This window comes from Tyto alba, unplaced genomic scaffold (assembly GCF_018691265.1).
Source record: "Tyto alba isolate M040663 unplaced genomic scaffold, T.alba_DEE_v4.0 Super-Scaffold_40, whole genome shotgun sequence".
Classification (NCBI taxonomy): domain Eukaryota; kingdom Metazoa; phylum Chordata; class Aves; order Strigiformes; family Tytonidae; genus Tyto; species Tyto alba.
Genome location: NW_024881316.1, coordinates 1,085,012 through 1,102,092, shown reverse-complemented (window position 1 = coordinate 1,102,092; position 17,081 = coordinate 1,085,012). Strand labels below are relative to the sequence as shown.

General features: G+C 42.4%; 1 protein-coding gene across 2 annotated transcripts in view; it reads right to left on the bottom strand.

Moving 5' to 3' along the window:
- SNX3 (sorting nexin 3) overlaps window positions 1-17,081 on the bottom strand; it is a 21,432-nt gene extending 4,351 nt beyond the window's left edge. Inside the window, exons 1-3 of one of the 2 annotated variants that reach the window (XM_042803137.1) lie at window positions 16,779-17,081; window positions 2,607-2,702; window positions 2,106-2,230 (exon numbers count right to left, since the gene is read on the bottom strand). In XM_042803137.1, coding sequence (XP_042659071.1) covers window positions 2,106-2,230; window positions 2,607-2,702; window positions 16,779-16,940 — 383 coding nt within the window. In that variant the 5' untranslated portion in view covers window positions 16,941-17,081. The remainder of the gene's footprint in view (window positions 1-2,105; window positions 2,231-2,606; window positions 2,703-16,778) is intronic. The other variant, XM_042803138.1, reaches the window with a different exon arrangement.

The window sequence follows — 17,081 nt, the reverse complement described above, 5'->3', positions numbered from 1 at the left end:
GAGTTTCTTACCCCCATCAGACTGAAGTTGCTGGCCTTGAACTTCAAGAGGAATATATACAGGAGAAGATGATGAGGCAGCAGCATATTCCTTCTCCCTTTCAGGAAGGCTTGCAAATTGGTGGCTGAATTACAAGACTAGATCTGATCTCTCCGGTTCGGCTCTTGTTTTCACATGAATACCTCACTATGCCTTGGCTTTTCCTCAATATTCTTCACTAAGTGACCCTTACACATAGCAGCTGCTACTTCAAGAATTTTCATGTATCCCAAAGTCAGGTTCAGGCAGAGAAGAGTGCTGCAATATAGCCACCCCTGTGAATGTCATTCTAGGTAGTACTGATGGTGGTGCCAGAAAGTCAGCTCTCTCTAGGCAGCTTACATAAGCTGCACTGCTGTGTTAGCTTCTCAACAGCATCTATCTTAACACTCCTGGATATAAAGAACTGGCATCAGTGCACAAAGATAGTTTTTGGATACAGTGATCCTGCTTATCTGAGGGACTGTTCTCTAGTTCTAGAAGCAAAGACCAGCTTTAAGAATGCAGCAATGTGAATGTACTGTGCAAGTTACCTTCAGGTCTAAGTTCACTAGTACTCAAGAGTACTTGGTAGGAGCCTTAAGGCTTCTACATGGTTCAAAACTTTAATTCATAATATTTGCTTGATGAGTTGATCATACCATTAGAATAAATTGATGAGGTTGAAGAGCTAGCAGCTGTGCCTGCAGAACCTTGTTCCAGGTATAGTCAAACCTGCCACTATATCAATATCTGCATTAACAGTCTGCTTTTACATTTCAAAGGACTATACTGCACATCTTTAGAGGCTCCAGTCAAGATGACTGTTTCACTATCAGCTGCTTCAGAACATAAACAGCCCTATTCTCCCCACATATTGCTAGGTGCAGCATACAAAACTTTCAGTAAGTGCAATTCTTCTGCATTTAATGTAGAGTCCCAAGCCTTCATGGATAAAAGTTATACTTTACAGTCACGACTGCCTTGATTGTACAGCTTTAAAACACCCTACACATTTCATCTTACTATAAGCCCATCTGACTTCACATAGTGTAAATACAAAACTAGATGCCTTGGAAATTCATTCCACTTGTCTTTGAACAGAGGAAAGAGTAGTCCAAACCATTAGCAATCCCTCTAAATTGAGCTAACAAGCAACTATGTGAAGAAAAACTTCATGTATAGCCACACTTATTTGCACAAGACAGACAGTTTTAGTAAACCAGTCACTTGCAACTCCAAGCCACATGTCTGAACTGACTAACAATAAGCAATGAGCAGATTCTGTAAATTCTGGCTTAACTAAGACATCCTCTCCTTCCCTGTTAAACAGTGTGACTACTGAACAATATTAGAATGCTAGTGGAACTGACAAGCTTGAACTTTTAAAGGCAGCAGTCCCAAATTCAGTTGGTCTGAACTGGCTCTAGAAACCAGAAGAGCTGGTTAACTGACAGTACTCCTCCTTGTCCACTGGTTAGATCCACATTGTTAAAGAGATGAAGGTAGCTCTTTAGGTCAATATACAGAGAATGGTCAGTAGTGTCAGGTGGTAGAAAAAGACTTTGTTACTATAATTTCTGCTCACCCTTTGAAAGGCAGTGACAAAACCTGACATGTCTGTCTATTTCAAACTATGTATGTGCATACCTCAGGTAGCGTTTTTACATCTTCAGAAAAATTCTCATGATAATTAGAGAAAGCACGCATCATTACACAAGCTGATAATACCTCACATCTGCAATCAAAGTAAACTGCTGTGAGCCCATTGTAAGCTCCATTGTTCAGCCAGTGGAGGACACCTTTTCAGAAATGAAAAAGTAGAACTATTTTGAACACTATAATTTTAGTAGTAATTTGCATAAATTAATGACACCACCAAAATTCACTTCAGCTGTTCAGGTAAGCATTAAGATATCCAAACTAAACACTGGATGAGCAGTGTTAGTAGGTCCTACTGCAACTGTGTTAAAATCATTATTCTGAACCTAGTGCAGCTACCATAGTTAGAGGATGAGCAACTTTAACTCAATTTTTCAGAGCTGAGTTCTGGGTTTGTCTCCCAATAACTAGACCCAAACACTTACTTGTTTATGAACTGTTCGAGAGCCTGCTTCCTTTCCTCTATAAAGGAATCATCAAATATGCCATCATCTCCTCGGAAGGGGAGCTGACGGAGAAGAGCTTTTCCTGGTAGAGGTGGTACCACAACCTGAAAGATTTAGAAGTGTCCTTAAGTTCAGCTTGTAACCAAGTTGATACACGTCCTGTTCTACCTCCTCTTCCCAGAGGACCCAACTCAGTCACATCTCTAGTGAAGTAATAAAACATGACCAGAGAAGAACAGTATCTGCCCATATAAGTAAGCTGACTTCAGGTAGTTTAAATCTGAACTGACTCAAAACCATTAAACAGCTTCTAGCATTGTATAACTGGGGTTTGCAGAAAGACAGACACAGTGGTTTAGTTCTGGACATTTTCAATAGCAGTATCTGCTTTATGATATATATGCTTTATAACATAACATTTCAGCATCACTAGTCTTTGTATGTCTACGAATACTTGTATTTACCTTTCATTTTACCCACCTTGCTTTCTCTTTCTAGTTCATTCCTTAGCCATTCAAAGTCACTATATCTTCTTCTCACGGTAGATTCTTTCAATTTGAAGATAGGTAGGTTTGTCTGAAAACAAGAACATAAACTATCAAAACTTCTAATTCGCCTAATCAATAAACAGAAGCAAGAAACAAACTTAAATTACAGATTAGTTCCACTTCAGCAATAGTATTGAGAAACACCCAACATACAGAAATGCAGATAAAGCTAAGCTACTATGAGTAAACTATGCCTCGAACTGCTTAACTGTGGGCCTCATTTATATAGCATCCTAATTACTGAAATTTTGACACCATGTCACCTAGCAGAATAGCAGATCTGCTGGCCATTTGAGGAGATGTCTCAGTTTGCACAAGCATCTGCTATGCTTACTGTCTCGGGAGCTGGATTCCCAATGTCAATTATGTACAAAATTGGAGGGGGAGGGAAGAAAAAGTCAACTTAATTCACACAGGCTCCTCTTACTGCATTCAAGGGAGTGTTTCAGGTACCAGCACAGGACATTAACCAAGCTCCCTGTACCTCTCTGCTACCTGATACAACATGGTCTCCAACATCTTTAAGAGTAAACCTGGTAAGTCCTACAGCGAATCCATTCAGGACAGATGAAGCTGAAGATTTGATAATACAAGCTGTGAAGTTTGGATAGCTCCAAAGAACCCGACAAGGCTGAGATCCAACACAACATTCAGTGCTGATGAGATCATAACGTTTTGCTACAAAGTCAAACCAGGCAGCACTTCCCTGAACAAGGCTGGGAGTCAGCACCCAACGCTAACACCCTTGAAAGAGACAGGCAGAAGATAGGCTATAATACCGCACAAGGCCATGGTAAATACACAAACACCCTGATAAATGTCCTTACATTAAATTGTGTAAGAGACTACATTACTTCTGTTCATTCTTGGGGTGCAGTGTTATCTCATTGTTGTGATCCAACTTGCATATTATTTTAAGAGCAGACATTGAGAGAGCACTCTCCTAATGACATCCCCAGAATTGAAAGCTCCAAGACCACAATCTGAAGCTTAAGTGTCTCTGAGATGGCAAACTGGCTAGAGTGTTACAAAAATGTTTGTAGGAGTTATGACCTACTAAAAACAAGACCAGTCTGTAATTGCCATACATAACTAGCAGGAACAGAATAAAGATTACTGTTGGCAGATGGCATACTCACTAACTGTCTTAATACTCCTGTAAAGAAGATTTCTGGAGTACCCTAGAAGCTGATGTTCACACAGGACTGCAGTTATGCCCAGTTTTCCTGCTGGCAGAAGCACCATTAGTCATTCTCAGCTAGTGTGGTTTTTTTCTGTTTTTGTTTGTTTGCTTGCTTGTTCAGTTTCTTTTAAAGTTGTAAGCCATCTCAATCATAGAATGGTTTGGGTTGGAAAGGACCTTAAAGATCATCGAGTCCCAACCCCCCTGCCCCGGGCAGGGCCCCCTTCCCCCAGCCCAGGGGGCTCCCAGCCCCGTCCAACCTGGCCTTGAACCCTTCCAGGGAGGGGGCACCCACAGCTGCTCTGGGCACCCTGGGCCAGCGCCTCACCCCCCGCACACAGAAGAATTGCTTCTTTAATCTAAATCTACCCTCTGGCAGTTTCAAACTGTTACCCCTCGTTCTATCTTTACATTCCCTAATAAAGAGTCCCTCCCCATCTTCCCTGTACCCCCCTTTAAGTACTGGAAAGCCGCTATCAGGTCTCCCTGGCGCCTTCTCCAGGCTGAACAACCCCAACTCTCAGCCTGCCCTCATGGGGAGGTGCTCCAGCCCCCTGATCATCTTTGTGGCCTCCTCTGGACTCACTCCAACAGGTCCAGGTCTTTCTTATGTTGGGGGCCCCAGAGCTGGACACAGGACTCCAGCTGGGGTCTCAGGAGAGCAGAGCAGAGGGGGAGAATCCCCTCCCTCGACCTGCTGGCCACACTTTTGATGCAGCCCAGGACACAGGTGGCTTTCTGGGCTGTGAGCACAGATTGCTGGCTCATAGTTTTCCATCCACTAACACCCCTCAGTCTATCTGCAGGGCTGCTCTCAATCCACTCATCACCCAGCCCATATTTGTGTTTGGGAATGCCTCTACCCATGTGCAGGACCTTGCCCTTGGCCTTGTTGAACCCCATGAGGTTTGCACAGGCCCACCTCTCCAGCCTGTCCAGGCCCCCCTGGATGGCATCCCTGCCCTCCCGCGTGTCACCGCACCACACAGCTTGGTGTTGTCATCAAACTTGCTGAGGGTGCACTCATGTCCGTGTCCCCACACAAACTGCAAAGTACAGAACAGTATTTTGTTATGAAATCTCTTACTGCTAAATGTTTAAGGGTATTCAAGCTCTCCTTCCCAGGTAAAATATTGCTGATTGTACTAGTGACTAATAACAAAATTGCACTTAAGACTATTATGTCAGAAGTCAGGCTTTATAAATAAACACTCTTGTCTTGAGGATAAGAATACTCTACTCAAGTGAATAAAGCTAGGTCCCCCAGAGCGCATGAAGGAGATTCCCAGAAGTTAAGTACTGGATTATTTTTCTCTGATTTCAGCTATTGGCTTCTTAACCAAGTTCAGTCTTCCACATTACAACATCAACTCTTTGTCAGTGCCTTGGGGAGAAAGTCCTTTACAATATTTAACATACAGGCTCTCACCTGCAGAAAATATTCCATTCTCCTCTCAAGTTACTTACAAGAGGGATTAGAACTGAATAAAAGCAGCTAAAAGCCAATGAGTTCACAGGTCTTCAGAAACTCTTTTCATGTTTCCAGGCATGAAGTCTATAAAGTTAATCTCTAAACAATTTATCAGGCTTACAGGTACAATGTGGGGGTAGAAGTACCAATTGAGCTCATTTTACCTTCTACATTCCCTTTTGAACTTTTGACATTCTAGCCCAGCTAGCAAGTTGGAGAAAAGGACAGTTAGAGTACTTGTTTTCCCTTAAGAGTTGAAAACTCTTCTCCAATTTTGATAAGCACTAGAAATGTGCAAACTGAATGTAATGGGAACATTCTGGCACACCCTTAAAAGGCTTAAGTCACAACCTGACAACCACATGCTAAAGGAAAGTGTGTGTCCCCTGTCCTTTGGTCTGGATATGAATTGGAGCTACCTGCTGAGATCAACTCCTAAACATTGTATTTCCCAAAATCTAGAAACAGCAGTAATTCTCATTCCTCTAGAAATTAGTACTGATAGATCAGCATTCTTCATATATGCAGCTGTTAGAAAGGATTATAAAAAAAAGCAATTTGAGAATCCTGTTTTATACTGCCTAATCTATTTACATTTTAGGTCCCCTTTCTCATTGTCTTGGGTTCAGCTGGGGATATAGCTAAATTTTTATACTTGGTAGATAAAATAGTGTTGTGTTTTGGATTCAGTATGGGATTTGGTATAAGAATGCTGATAATACACTGATGTTTTTAGTTGTTGCTAAGAAATCAAGGACTTTTCAGCTTCTCATGTCCTGCTAGTGCGCAGGTGCACAAGAAGCTCTGAGGGAGTATAGCCAGAACAGACCCAAGTTGGCCCATGGAATATTCCTTATCACACATGCCCAGTATATAGATGAGGGTTGACTAGGAAGCTCGCTCTTGCTTCTAGGATTGTGGCTTCAGGATTTTCCCTTCTCTGGAACCACTAGCCAAGAATGTGCTGAGCATCAGTCAGCAGATGGTAAACAATTGCACTGTGCGTTACTCATCTTCCATTATTACTATTATCATCACTATTACTTTATCTTATTTCAATTATTAAATTGTTTTTACCTCAACCTATGAGTCTCCTGACCTTTACCTCTCCAACTCTCTCCCATTCCCTGAGGTGGGGGAGAGTGAGCTAGCAGCTGCATGGTGCTTGGCTGCCAGCCAGATTTAAACCACACCACTCATTAAGGATTATTACCCTGTTTGAGCAGATCATTTCCCATCAGTAGAAAGGGTTTCTGCATGTCCTACTGTCCCCATCTACCACGGATAGATGGTTTTCATTAAGTCAGACAGCTGCTGAAGCATGGGCTATCACTAGGCAAGAATTTGGTAGAAGGAGACAACTCTAAGGTGTCAAACTTTCAATTTCTACTGAAGTGTCAATTCAAGACCATACAGGATATCAAAAGTTATTCTCAGCTTCACAGTTTATGTTAAGAGTTATCCTTGTTTAGTCATTGAGGTGCCAGTAGCTATTCTGAACACTTAGTGCTTTGTTTGTCTGCTAGAAGAGAGATAAGACTAAGGCACAAAACTTGAAGTCAGCCTTGTTTCATTTTTACAAACATTTCTTCCCATGCTCATTCAGCATTAGTGTCAGCTTTCTGGCCTGCTGATCTGCGAAGTCTACTGTTATGAAATTCATGACCCAGTTTGGCACAGCCCCTGAAGCATAGCTCATTTCTCTGAAAAATTCAGCACAATTACTGCAGCAATTGTTTCTTCTACAGCGTAATAATTGTCTCATTTGTATCAAAAACATTTTCAACAACTTCCTAGTCCAAAGTCATGCCTCTTAGCAGCTTGAATGCAAGCCCTCAACCTGAAAGCATTATGCATTACTAAAATGTTAGACAACCAGAAGTCACTAGTCAGAACTGCAGATAAAGCACTATTCCAGAAAGACAAATAAACCAGATCTGCTGAAGTCCCACATAGACCAAAATCCTAAGCACAGAAAGATGCTAAAAAGACATATTCTGACTGGCACTGTTTTTCCATCAGACTGTACGTAGACACCCACTAGGCTTTCTCTGACTACTGTCAAACTAACAGTCTGTATTCTGCTGGGTGAGTTAACGGCCAAGCCAGTACACTGGAATAAACTTTGTCAGAACTGGTGCCAAGTTAAATTACATAATTAAACAACAGATGACAAACCCAGACCCTCAAGTCACTCCTGCATTCCTCCACTCCTGTTCCAAAGGAGTTTCTACAGTCATTCAGCTAGTGTTCAACAAACTGGTAATGGGAAGCAGTGGTTGCCTGCTAACACACTTCAGGGCAAAAATCAGTATTCAGAGTAAGTATGCTTTTTCAGCTACATTTATGTTATTGTAACACATTCAAACTACAAGTCCAACTCCAAGCTCATGAGGTTCCCCATTCACCTCAGAAGCAAATGACAGGCTTAAGACAGTAGCTCAGACAACAGTATAGCTGTTACTATGGTCAATCCCTGAGCTACACCCTGTTAGAAGTCTGAGAATTGTTTATGTATAAAAGTGAGGAGACTCACATGCAGAATGCAAGTAGTTTGAGTCCTACTCTATACTGTCCATTCAGCTTCTGATACACAGCTCTCCAATGCAGCCATTCTGGCATACAAGTTACCTTAAATGCAGGAAGAAAACTACAGCACTTTATTTAAAATACACTAGTCTGTAATTTTAAGTAATTTGAAGTGTTCCGTATCTAGACTATATTAATCTATCCAATGAGTGGAAAAAGCCTTGAAAATAGCTAGACTTGCTCCCGCAAAGTTGCTTTCAGACAAACTGAATGCAAATAGCAGTTGGGTTCCTTCAAAGAGCATGCTGACACTACTACATTGACTCAATGACACTGCAGCCCAGACTACCCCTCAACTGCAGAAACTCCACAGCTGCAGTTGTCCAGGATGGTTTGAGGTAAAATTCAATTTATTCATCTGCCAATATAACACTCATCAGCAGCAATGCACTGCCCATCTCCCACTCCTAACAGACTGAGAATAAAGCTGCACTGTTGCCATAGCACCTACTTTGATGCTGTCTTTTCAAGTAGGTTATGGTAGCCTTGATTCACTCCATTTTAATGGAAATAGAGTTGTAAGAAAGCACTCAGCTCACTTCTGATAGAAGTTTGTGGCCTTGACTCTCAGAAGCAAAATTCAAGCTTCTTACTACCTCTTCATACAATCTGTAATCTTTGTCAAGAGACTACACCCTTTGGCTATGTTTACAGTGAGCCAATAGGAGCTCTGGGGTATTACAGTAAGTAGCATTCAGGGTGGATAAAAAAGTATTACGGTTTTCTTAATGCAAGAGCCTGCTGTCCTTCAGTACAAGAAACCAGCTCCAGCAGTCCACTGTTATTGCAGAAATCTTGCCAGTGGTTTGTTTCCTTCCTGACTTGACATAAGCACCTACCTCCCCGTTTCCTACAATTATAAAAAGCAAGAAAGATGGCAAACATGCTCTAAACTTCAGTTGCTAGAAGGTAAGATTTTTTGCTGTGTATTTTACTGAAGGAAAGCCTCTTCCCCCACCGGAAAAGGTTAGAGAAGAAGTTGCTATTTTTCTAAGTTTCAGTCCTTTTGATCAAAGCAGAGTTCTACCTCCTCTTTTACCCACTTGGTGTCCAGGTCTACTGATAGTACATTATATGCAAAAAAAAAAATCTAAAGTTAATAGAGCACTGAAAAAGCAGATCATATGTATACACCCAAGTTTAAAAGAATACTAACTTAAACTGTACCAAGAACTACAGAGATTCCCACTTCACAGTACTGAGACATGGAGCTAGGATGTTTTCCATCTTAAAGACTGAGGCAGTGAATAGCAACCTGAACCCTAATAGCAACACAAAGACTATCAGTCTTTAGCTAAGAGTTAACCTTTGCCAAGTCCAGTGCCTTGATCCCAGAGCTGCTCTATGGAAATTAGTGTAGGGGTGTCTGGGTTTTTGCCAAGCAGCATCTATCATCCCATGATCAAGTTCACCAACATCATGAATTACAGTGTGTCATGCTCAAAAGGCTCAAAGTAGGATAAATCCAGGAAAACAGACTGCTTAGTGATTCTTTATTCTTCAGGTTCCATGCTCAGAAGCCAAAGGTAAAAACAGGCTTTTATAACACCCAGACAGAATTAATAACTAGATAATTATTTCAAGGTCAACGAGCCAAAGCCTCCTTTGAAATACCAAATATCCCTTTTAAAGATAGGGGATTGCTACTTTTACACAATTGCAAGGTATAACTGCAATACACTCTGGTTTGGCCTACTGTAATGTTACCATTCATTCCTCATTCTCAAATGACTGATGAGGGAGCACATGAAGTTCATGCTTTAGCATCATTAGTTGACTTCTACAAGCTATGGTCAAATGGGGCCAACAAAACTGCAGTGAATTGCTGCAATTGACAGTTTTTCAGGAACAAAAGTTTTAACATCCTTTACGAACTAGAGACAGTCTAGTATCCCTACACTAGACAAACATGCAAAAGACAGAAATACTAGTATAGAAGTGCACTAAGTAGCAAAAAATTCTCTTCAGATTTCCAGTTTTATTGGAGCAGCAGCATCCGCACGCTTAAGTAGATACCCAGCGGCTACAGAAAGGCTGACAGCATCTGTTCATTAATTTGTAGCTTGAACCCATAGAAATAAAGCTTCAGAAACTATTTCCAAGTATAGAGGTGGCTTTAAACTGTTCATGATATAGCTTAATTTTCTTCTGGATTTTAGAGTAAAGCTATTATACACTAGCTTATAGTTATACTTTCAACACTGACTTTGTGGCCAACACAAACTATACTGTTAAGTGCCCCGGAAGATCACTCCATGACAGAAGTTTTGAGCTGGATTTTAGAGAAATAGCCACAGAAAGAATATGTTCATGGACCTGTCTTCAGGCAGTAAAATATTTGGTTTTATACCTTGACCAAAAAGTTAGAGCTTCCCCATCTTTCTCACATCAAAAAACTTACAGCAGCTACAGCAACTTCAGAACCTTTACTCACTGCTACAGATAGCTTCACAGGGCATTCAGGATTATGTACTTGCTAAAACAGCCTCCCGGAGTGCAACTAGTATTGCATTACCAAGTGAAAAAACTTTAAAGAAAATACTTCCCCTACAGTTAGAAGCTCATAAATCTACACTGCATTATTTATTTCCCCAGATGAAAAACAGTAAAGACCTGACTGCTCTAAAGTTCAAGCTGACACTTTTTTGGCAAGCTATCTAAAAATAAAGATGTATCAAAACACTCTGGCATCACATGCCTACCTGGATCACAGCCATCTGTCCTACAAAGATTAGTCATTGTTCTGTTTGATTTGGTCTGTTCAGCACTGTACTAGAGTACACTCTTAATACATGACAATGAAGGCCTGCATTGTATCTGCAGAAATAAAGAGTCCGAGTCACCAGCTAAACTAATATACTAATAAGAAGCACTATTCAGAGACTTGGTTACTTTATTGACACAGTAACAGATCTCAACACCAAACTAGTTCAGTACCTTTGGACTAGGCTCTTGAACCTAGCTTAATCAAAATAACCTCTACAGAAAAATCAGCTGCTCCAAGCAAATGCACACAATAGACTTGTAAATTCACTCTCCTTGGTTTGGAAGTTTTTCATCCAAGCCATTCCACTTCTGTCTCCCTGCCCAATGTCCTGGGAAGTTCTTAGCCCTCCAGATACCCTCTTCTGAATTACTGCTCGATGGAACAGTTAGTGTTTGTAAAAGTGCAGTACCTGGGCTGTAGAATAGAAAAATTAAGTCACCTGAATGAGTTAATTTTTATTCTTCGAAGAGGAGTCTAAAAATATCTAACTGGTAGCAGTGTCTAGAATATGGTATTAGAAGAGTAATTAACTACAGTTAGAGCATACTTGCAGTGTGATGCAAGATTTGCAGTAGTAGAGAAATAGAGAATTAGTGCTGATTATGCATCTCTAAACACATCCACACTGAGTCAGTGTTTAGTCATTACTCCACCACAAGCTTCACTATGAAACTGAACAATACTGAAGTCAGCTATGTGTACCAGCAGATTTGATTCTTCTTATGGTGGGAGAAGAATCTGCAACTTCAAGCCCTGCCAAAACACATGAAAGACAGGAAATTTGGTACCATTCAAGGACAGAACATTTCAAAGATACATTCACCTGGTCAAGTGCCACTTTGCAAAACCATAAAGCAAGTGCTTTCTAGACAAGTTATACTTCCAGTTCATTTACCATCTTACTAGGACTTGATCACAGAAGTCAGATTCAAATCAGTCACCCAAGTCAGACTACTATAGACATGCTGAAATGCAAATATTGTATCCGAGCTAGGTCTTCAAAAAACAGGTTAAGATGAGAACATACTTTCAAAAGCAATTGAAGTTTAGCAGTACTTTGATATACTTCCCCAATCCTTTGAGACCAATACTATCCTTAACAGTAAGCACTACACAGCCTGGGTCTTCATTTCCTTCCCCACACTGGGCCTACATAGTCAAGTATCTGCAGGTCTACAGAAGTCTTCCTGCTGAAGATACAGGAAAGGTGACTGCTGCCTTAAAGAGCACTGGCACCACCTGAGTGATGCATTTCACAACATCTGGAAGCACATCAACAAGGTGTTACCTTTCTACACCTCAAGACAAGTCACTGAGCTGTGGAACATTGAGAAGCTAAGGAGTGCCTCAGTGCTGAACTTAATCATACTGATTAGAGGCAACAGGCCGTTCAACATTAAAGAACAGAATTAAGAAGACAAAGGCTTTTTGTTTAGTTTTGGATTGACTGAAAAGAATTCTAACTACTTGGACTATCACCTCCTGTAACAAGTATTTTATTTGAGTTCTAACTGACAGTTAGAATATTAATGACTTCTCTGCAAGTTCTCACTAACCATAAACAGATCACTTAATCTTTTAGTCTAGGTGACAAGCCCAACTAAAATGGGCAGCAAGGAAGTCACTTTTGCTTCTACTGGACCAATAACAGATGACATAGTGTTAGCACTAAGGGATATTTTCCCAAGTGTAGCAAGTTGTTGGGTATCCTTAAGCTTTGTTGACAGTATTCTAACCAGTGTGCTTATCTCCTACGGGACTGCTTTTACAGTGGGTATATGGTTCTGAAGTGTGTCACCAACTGCTGGGACTAGAGTTAGCTTATAAAGCTTAAGTCTTGTCTCCTTAAGGGATTTAGCAGCTGAAGCTGTTGCACAAAATCTGTTTGAGAAAAGATTTTCCTTTTGACGCACTTACCAGGAAAACTATTTGTCTCAGCTACAGTAGAAGTGAAACCTGGAACTGGATTGAGGACTGCAAACATGCTGTAGGATGATAATATGACAGCTGTCATTTATTCTACGTTTGCTTCCTGGAACTCAGGGAGAGGACTGGCTTACAGCCCATAAATAGTAGCAGGTACTCACATGCCCTTGTTGAAGGGTGTTGACATTGCACAAGCCCACCCTGAAAAGGTGTAACAAGAAGGGAACCACCACCCCTTCGGTAGTGGTTCAGGAGTGAACAGCTAGTAAAGACTCATGAGAAGCAGCATATGGCATGCAAGGGTAATTACACTGAGAACTTAACTGTTGGTTCACACTTTAGCTCAAGAGGTAAGGGCAGGGAAATGGTTTGTTGCATTACTTTAGCAGGCAGCCTAGTTGATTATGCTAGTTTTAGCCACTGCACAGGCACCATACTATGATTAGCTAGATACCTCTAGATGAGATGACTACTTGATCAAGTTTTATTTCACTAGAAAAAGCATTTGGAGCTTTATATCCTTCTGTATTGCTCTCCTTTTTAGCTCATCCTAAGCCTTCACACAAAGGATACCTTAGAATGATACAAACTCACTGCCTAATGCTGGTGATGGAAAGCAAATTCTCCAGCACCCTGTCAAGGATACAACGCAGTCAAATTTGCTATTTTAGTACTGCAGGATGGCATTTTCTACAATTTATCACTGCTGAACAAGACATTTGACTGTCACTGCCAAGCTGCACTGTAGTGGCATACTGCCATGTTGTGTGCCTTATACTGGTTGCTACAGTGGAAAGCTTTACGTCATCACCTTCTCCAGTTTGACAGAACTAGAATGTTATTTAATGCAAGTTCTGGCTCAGAAAGTCAATACTTTGGCCAACTGACCATCTGTGAAGTAAGCTGCCCCCCCTGGAAGTGCTGTATAGGTTCTACTTGCAGCACTCAGCTTAACTACTTGTGAAAGTATCATGCATTTACCACAACGCACAGCTATCCTATTAGTCTGCACAGACACACACACTATGAAAAAGTTTCCTAATTATTGAAATACAATTGACTTGTTTATCCAGTAGTATACTGCTGAGCAGTCTACCCTAAACTTTTGAGTTCCCCATTAGGTTTTCCAACTTCCACTAGAAGTTGATGAGTCCAGCAACACAAGAACTAAAGCATGAGGTTGTTCTAATTGTTGCTTTCCAAGAAACAGATATGCTTCAGCTGCAATACCAGTAAAAAGCTTGCCAACAGAAGCTCTGGAGGAACTCTACATATTTCACAGAAGTACTTTTGCAAGATGTTTGTTATTGAACATCTGTTCAGGAGTCCGCTAGCAAGCTCAGTCTTCCCCCCAAAAAGTTCAAGCTTTGAGATTCAGACAAAGCAATAAAGATAGAACTACCCTTGTACCAAGCTTGCAAATACCATTACAACAGTACAAGTTGAATTGCTTCAACACAAACTTGAATCTCAGTGTTCTCTGACAATGTTTCTGGCTTAGCACCATCTCCAGCCATAACAGGAGGCTATCCAATAGCTTTTACCAGAACTTGACAGCAGTTAAGTCATCCATTCCTGCACCACTTAACATTTTAATGTCACATTAGTTGAAGTCATAGCTTTCCAGATATGACACCGGTAACTCACTCCATTTTCTCATGTTTGTTCTGCTGCCACTACTAGTACTGCTGGGGGAAACTGCATGTGTTAGCTGCTACTTTTTGTGACCACAAGCGCTTGTCAAACCAGAGGTTAGCTGACAGCTACTGTCTGCCACACTCCAACAAGCAGCTTATGGTACAAGGCTTACCTTTTAGAAATACAATACTACAGCAATTCAAGTTCAAACTCTTCTCCCACGCTGAAACTTGCTTATTAGCAACATGGTCTGTGTTCCACTGAGCAGCAGTTATTTGATACAAGTTCAGACAGTGAACTTGATTCTGCTTGACTTGTATTACCTGCTCTGTAGCCTTCCAGCATAGAGACATAAAACTAAATTTTAAGTTCATGATAGCTATGAATGTATACAGCATAGATGCACTATATGTACAGTAGTACACAAGTGGAACTAGAATGATTAACAATTATTTATTATACAAGATAGACCTGTATACAGGCATGCACAGATGCAGGTAAGGAAGGTGAAGGAACCAATAGTTATATAGTAGTTGGACTGAGCAGTATAGAGGAAGGTCACAGTACTATCACAGCGTATGTTCATTGAAATCACTTCCAGGTCTTCGTTACAACAGGAATTCAGAATTTTCTACCCCAAACAGCACATAGGCTAAGAATGACCCATCTCAACACCTGTTTTTCTGCTCTCCTTTCTGAAAAACTTCAGTTGAGGATTTAAAAAGTTTATTATTATTTTCCAATCCCAGCAAATTTGGTCTCATTCCCAAGACCATATCATGGCTAAGTCCCTTTTGTATCATCTTCCCTGGTTCCAGCAATTCCAAATGGTCAGTCTCATGGAAAGAAAAGTCATCAAAACTTAAGGCACAAATATTTCCCAGCAAGTTAGAGTTACATCTTTCTGCTAAGTGGACTACTAGGGTCCCAACAAGGGCAGTGTAATGCAACACAAGTCAGTGAGTTCTAGTTTGTCCTCACACAGAGACCAAACACAGTCTACAATTGTTTTAGTGTATTCTTCCTGCCCTATGGACACATCCTGAAACATGAGAATAGCTACTAGATACAACATTTTAGGAGCATCTGAATTAAAGAAGCATCCTCCTTAGTAGCCTCACATCTCAGTTGATTTTGCTTTTTTAAGTAAAGCTACGCTGAGGTGCGAACTTAGACATTTAATACCATAAAATACTCACAGGGTTTTAATGTTGTCTGAAGAATTTTAGCAACTAAGGCAGCAGCCCTCAGCTGAAGCCTTCCCTGCCATGAAGGCCTGTACACTATATGATGACCAATGAAAGAACAATTCATATTGCAGAGAATGTGTGTAGGGGGTCAAGGAGGCTTCTTGCCCCTCTATTACTGCCTGTAATAACTGACCAGGTTCAATCAGCTGTGACTGACTAAAGCTATACAAGGTAATATAGACTCAACCACAAGCTACAAAAAAAGATAAAGTTGTAAAAGGTCATCTTTCTCAACCCAATTTATCCCTGGCAGCATAGACTAAAAGTGTGCCCTGCCTCAAGCCCCTACCAACCACAGGTAAGGATCGTGACATAAATATTGCATTTTTCTGCCCACTCTTCCAGGCCCTGTTTATGAAACTAGAAAGATCAAGGAACATAGTAATGACTTCACATAACTTTTCTCAAGCTCAAGTCTACTAGCCTTTAGGGTAAGTCAGTGAAGACAGGCCTTCCAGCTAGGAAGGAGTCTAGTGCTACCAAGAAAAAAGTATTTGATAGCACATAGCGAGAAACAGCTCTATCTATTATGCACGCAATTTATATTTCAGGTACAAAAGAGGAAGCCCTCCCCCGTATACACTCGCCTTATCACTTCAGCTAGCTTTGAGCTAGCACGTGTGCCCACTAGATGTTATTTAATGCAAGTTCTGGCTCAGAAAGAGCCCACGTTGCATCCACTAGACTTATTTATACATTCTCTACATTCTTCTGAAGCTGCTAGAACCCTGAACTTGACCTCCTTCTCAGGGCAGATGCACCCAGCCAGCCAGTAGAAGTTTGCCCTCTTCTATTTACTTACGAGACAGACAAGCAACTGCTCGCAGTAGAGCAACAACTCGTTCCAACGGCAGTTGCGCCCAGCAGTGCCTCGAGAGCACTCGACCTTTGGTTAAGCTTAACTGAGAGGCGCCGTCTTAACGGCCGGTAGACCACGAGTTTTCGGCTCCAGCCGCCGGGGCCTGCCCCCCGGCCGGGGATGAAGCCCACTGCTGCTCAGCCACCGCCCCCCCCCCCCCCCCCCCCCCCCACGCAGCACTCACCCCACTAGCTGCGAGACCGGCCCTGAAGGACACGACGGCGGCAGCCTGCCACCGCCACCCCGGCCCCGGGTACGTAAGAGCCGGCCAGAACCCACCACCGACACCCAGGCTCCGCATCCCGCTTCTCCTTTCGCTCCCGAGGCGCCGGGCCCCGCCGCGGGAGAGGCGGGCACGTCCCCCCGTGGGGCTGGGCGCCCTCGGTCACCCGGCGGGGCCGGGGCCGGTCCGGACCCTCACCTTGACGCGGATCTCGTAGGTGGTGAAGCGGCCGCGGCCCACCCCCACCGTCTGCGGGTTGCCCACGTCGATCTCCAGGAAGTTGCTGGGCGGCCCGTAGGCGTCGTTCAGATTCTGCGGCTTGCTGATCAGCCGCCGGGTGTCCGCGATCGTCTCGGCCATGGCGGAGCGGGCGCCTTCTTCCCCCCCCCCTCCCCTTCCCGGAGCGCGGCAGGACGCGAGCGAGCACCGCCGCCGCCCGCCCGCCCTCTTATCGCCCCCCGGCCAGCTGACTGCCCGGCAACGCGCACCCACGCCGCCGCC